Here is a 5,201-nt window from a genome sequence, read left to right on the forward strand (position 1 = left end):
TCATACTTGTTTTGCAGAACCACAAGAGGTAGTAATCCCGGCCTGTTTTGCAAAACATCTAGAAGTAATACTCCTACTTGTTTTTGCAGTTACAGGAGGTAGTAGTCACTATTCGTTACGCAGAAGTTGGCATTATTGCTCATTACTTCTCTTATTGCTTGTTTTGTAGAGCCGGTGGAGTCTGTAGGTTATGTATTGATATTTAAATTTAGTTTTTTTTTTCAGTGTCGATTTTCACATTTATCTACATTAAGTTTTCCATTATTTGAATCTTCCAAGACACTCGTTCTTTTTTTTTTTCTCCTCATCTCATTTTTATTCTTGTTCCCTGAGACTTGGTTTGTAAAGTAGGTTGAATAACATTTGAATGCGAAATATAAGGTAAGCACCGTTGTTGGATTCATAATAAAAAGGGAGGTTTCGGAATTCTGTATTCGCTGTAATTATCGGCGGATATTTTTTCCAATTTTATCCAGTGCCTAATCTATATCTATATAATATATTCTACAATTCATCATTCTTTTTATTTAAATTAATCGCGGATGAACAGTTACCTCACAGCCCAATTTCCCGTGAAGTTTCCTGCATAGCATTGCCTCTTAGTGCCTGAAAGCAAACGTTATTTAGGTAGCACCGGGTGTGATGTTTGCAAAGCAGCCGCCTCTAGGGATTAGGTAGTGGCATGTGTGCCGCGGTTGCTGTCATTCCTTATAAAAGCGCAACGCCTCTAGCGCCGGGACCTCAGAACTAGGTCAGCGATGGCGGGGCTGAGAGTCATCCTTTCCCAGTTGCGGTTTCTGAGCCTCTTGGGACTCAGCCTCTACCTTTTAATCGAAGGGTCGCTGGCCGTTCCGCTCAGCCTCACGCCTCACAAAACATACAAGAAGAAATTTAAGTGGTCGAAGATTCGGCGGTTCTTTGCCAAGGCCCAGGAGGAACTCAGCAGCGACTTGTTGGACCAGATCGAAAATGCCGTTCGAGAGGAGTCTAAAAAAATCCCCAACCCCATCGCTTCCACTTTTGCGGTGCTGCACGACGGCGTCGACTGCTCTGCGCTGCGGTCGGACCTTCATGCAAACAAAATCGCAGATGATGTTGAGCTTCGCCCTTCTTGGATACGTAATTCGAAGTTGATCGGCGACTGTCCGACGGACTACTTCCCCAGGGAACTTCCGCCGAATTATTACCCGCCCGTCATTCTGGAGGCGAAGTGCCGGTGCGAGGATTCTCAGTGTTCAAGTGCAGGGCATGTGTGTGTCCCAGTCAAGCGTAACGTTCCCGTTTGGATGAGGGACGGTCTCGATCGTCACGTTCTGGACGTGCAGGAACTAACCGTCGCGTGTGCTTGTGCAAAAAGGACTAGTAGAAGAGGAGACAATATAATCACGTCTTTTATAACGAGTTGAGAAGTATTCATGTGCAGAAAAAGGCAAATATTTTTGTATTGCGAATATTTTACTTCTTTATATATTTGTATCCCACGATGGACATCTACCTCAAAATGCTGGTGTCAAGTTGTCTTGAGTAGCATAATTCACCTCCTCACGCGTGTGTGTGTGAGAGTTGTCCGCAGGAGTCGTTTAGCAGTGGTGTGCAAAGTGTTTCGTAAGATTAGAAAATTCTTGTGTACTCAACCTGCCAAGAACATTTTCAGTGATACTAGAATTAGGAAATCTGTATGTTTTTAATGACATCTTGTGATAGTACAACTTGGAATCTCTCTCTCTCTCTCTCTCTCTCTCTCTCTCTCTCTCTCTCTCTCTCTCTCTCTCTGTGCACAGGATGAGAGAGAAAATTTTTTATCTGATATATTTTCTTGGTACTCTGCGCGTTGAAGCGCGGAAAGATAATTGTTGTGATGCCAGTGAGAAACATGATCAGTATCACTATCAGCACCTTAACAAAATAAATAATGTGCGTTACTTTGTGCTCTCTAGGTGTAATTTTCATGAATGAGATGATGTTGGCATACGTGATTGAAGAAATGAAAGTAGTTTATTTAAAAAAAGAAATAGGAGTTTACTCTGCTAAAATGTTTGTCATAATTCAGAATGAAATTTCCTGCTATTATACGCTGCTGATAGTGACTGCGACTGCCCCCCCATCTCGCTCTTTGTTTTAATAGTGAAATTATGAGTAGGATGGTTTTTGACACTATGTGCACATCGTCTTCGTGGTATTCACGAAGAATTAACGACAGTGCCTCATATTAGTATAGTATTTAGCGTGGAGTCTGTGAAAACTCCCAATGTTTGTATATTTCTGCAAGCAATGCAAAAGATACTCTATTTTTACACATGAAGAATGCCTGTATGTAATGTTTACTGAACTGATGTATTTATTGTGTATTGTAGAATATCAGTTTCTTGTTATTTATTATTTTGAGGTTTCATTTGATGAAACGCCTGAATCTATTAACTGTAAACTGACATTCACAGGGGAATAAACCAAGTAAAATTATTACAAGAATCGTTTTATTTTTGTACCAAGTATTTTTATGTAGTTGGCCATATAAAGACAGTATTTGCAATATATCGATAAAGTTGATTGATAGATTTTTTTGAGAAAAAACCGAGGTGATTTGTGACCTTCGGCAATCTCTTTCTCGGTCAGAAGGTGACTTGTTAAAGCCAGAGCTTGATACGATTAGTGACACTATCTCCAGAGTCCGGCGACAGCTGTTGCGTAAAGCCACAAAATTTATTCCCAAAATGATTTAGTCATGAAATCGCATCGAAAATGGCGGTGTAACAGCATCTCTCTCCTTTCACTTTTACTTCGCAAGATGGAAGGAGTTGCTTTGAACTGAGAGTTGTATATTACTTTCAAATTTATTATAGACAGATAAAAATGTTTCTTTTTTTCTTCTTCTTCTTCTTCTTCTTCAAGGGGGCTGGTGGATTGAGACGATAGTGATTGCGTGTCCAGGCAAAAATACTTAATGGATAGATAACAGGCAATTCACCTTCTTCTTAAATAGGACTATCTGATCAATGCCACCGTCTCTCCCAGATCCGAGAAAAGTAAGAAAAACAAAAGTAAAAAAAATAAAGTAGGAAAAACAATGGGATTAGATTCGGAGTTCCTCGTTGGACAAGTGGTTTTCGCGCTCGACTACCAATTCGATGGTCCGAAGTTCGATTCTCGGCTCGGCCAACGTGGAATCAGAGGAATTAATTTCAGGTGATAGAAATTCATTTTTCAATATAACGTGGTTCGGATCCCACAATAAGGTGTAGGTCCGGTTGCTAGGTGACCAATTGGCTCCTAGCCACGTAAAAATGTCTAATCCTTCGGACCAGCCCTAGGAAAGCTGTTAATCAGCTCGGTGGTCTGGTAAAACTAAGATATAATTAATTTTTTTTAGATTCGAAGATAGGGATCAAACACAGGACAGAGAAGCCACTTCGTTAAAGACCAGCATTCTTTTTGAAGAACTGTATTCAGGAATATACTTAAATTCTTTTCTTGATTATGCGGGTTGATGATAGGTGAATTACATAAGAAAATGTCCAAATCGCATCGGAATATTATAGAGACACGGAGTATATTTAAATTCTCTCACATGTAATGATAAGGACAAGTAACAAGTGTTCTCTCTAAAATGAACTGTATCACCTGTCAATAAAAATTATAAACAGTTCTGGCTGAACCTTAAAGACTGAGAATTTTACTCCACTTCAGAGATGAGACGTGTTTTTCTTCCCATATCGTAGATAGAATTACCATATCAATTGGTAAGTGAGTCTCGAAGTAATCGTAAGGGCTATAGAATAGTAATCTGAAGATTTTGGACATTTTGAAGTCTTGCGGTCCATTACACGTGGATAGGGTTACGGACACCTGATTCAGAACGTTCACTGAAGTTAGATAATTATTGTTATTCGTGCACACACAGTGTTGGGGAACAAACCCCAAGAAATACCAATAAATTAGCCAGAGAAAAAAAAGAGACTAAAACACAGCAAAGATGAATACATCAAACCGAAAGAAGATCAACACTATTGCTATTTAATAAGTGGAACATTTCGCCTGTGTTGGAAAACTCGGATCAAATGTAGATGACCTGCTAAAAGCACAATCTTTCAAAGTGGTCGTTCCTCATTGTATTATGATTACAAACGCCACATAAATCTGCAATATAAATCTCTCTCTCTCTCTCTCTCTCTCTCTCTCTCTCTCTCTCTCTCTCTCTCTCTCAGTAAATTTGAGTTACATGGGAAAGCATACATTCCAGGTCTCTCTCTGCTCTCTCTTCTCTCTCTCTCTCAGTAATTTAGACGTTGCATGGGAAAAAGCACATTCCAGGTCTCTCTCTCTCTCTCTCTCTCTCTCTCTCTCTCTCTCTCTCTCTCTCTCTCTCTCTCAGTAAATTTAGACGTTAGCATGGGAAAGCATACATTCCAGGTTTCTCTCTCTCTCTCTCTCTCTCTCTCTCTCTCTCTCTCGTAAATAGACGTTAGCATGGGAGCATACATTCCAGGTTTCTCTCTCTCTCTCTCTCTCTCTCTCTCTCTCTCTCTCTCTCTCTCAGTAAATTTAGACGTTAGCATGGGAAAGCATACATTCCAGGGTTTTTTTTTTTCTCTCCATAAACAGCTATTCCATGGCTTCCATACACTTTTCTCTTCTAAAACTGCTGTAAAGATTCAACTTCTTTGACTGTTAAGGATATAATGTGACCGCTTCTCGTCTCCTCATACTTTCACAATTAACCCCCTAAATACAGATCAGCCATATCCTTATTTCCACCATCCATTCTGATATTTTCGTCGTGTGGATGGTTTCAGTTTATCCCCTGTATTCTGCTCTTGGTAACATTCACAATCAATAATCTTCTCTCGCGAGTTCAGACGCTTTGAAACGTTTCGCTTACCCGGGGAGTAAGCCTACAGACCACTTCGTTGTAGTTGTTGTTTGTGTTCCTTTTGGGAGAGAGTTAAGGAAAGGTCTATGGAAGAGCCTATACTAAAGGTCTGAAAAAGGTGTTGCGCGGTGAGTTAAAGATTATGGAATTTTTAGGATAGGATATTTATGATATATTTATTAGAATGAAAATGTAAAAAATTAATAATGTGCATATTAAACAGCACAAAAAAAAGTTATCTAATAAAATGTATTGTATTTTTTTTTTTTTTTTTTTTCGTTAGTGAAACAACAGGCTATCTGTCCGTAGATTTTAGCATATTTTGAATTTATTT

At 39.3% G+C, this 5,201-nt stretch overlaps 1 protein-coding gene across 1 annotated transcript; it reads left to right on the top strand.

The window, feature by feature from the left end:
* The first annotated feature begins 717 nt into the window (after positions 1 to 717).
* Positions 718 to 2,438, top strand: LOC135223273 (uncharacterized). Its single transcript, XM_064261753.1, has one exon. The coding sequence runs from the start codon at positions 759 to 761 to the stop codon at positions 1,404 to 1,406; it is 648 nt and encodes a 215-aa protein (XP_064117823.1). The 5' UTR covers positions 718 to 758; the 3' UTR covers positions 1,407 to 2,438.
* The last annotated feature ends 2,763 nt before the right edge of the window (positions 2,439 to 5,201 follow it).

The sequence above is a fragment of the Macrobrachium nipponense genome, chromosome 8 (assembly GCF_015104395.2).
Source record: "Macrobrachium nipponense isolate FS-2020 chromosome 8, ASM1510439v2, whole genome shotgun sequence".
Taxonomy (NCBI): domain Eukaryota; kingdom Metazoa; phylum Arthropoda; class Malacostraca; order Decapoda; family Palaemonidae; genus Macrobrachium; species Macrobrachium nipponense.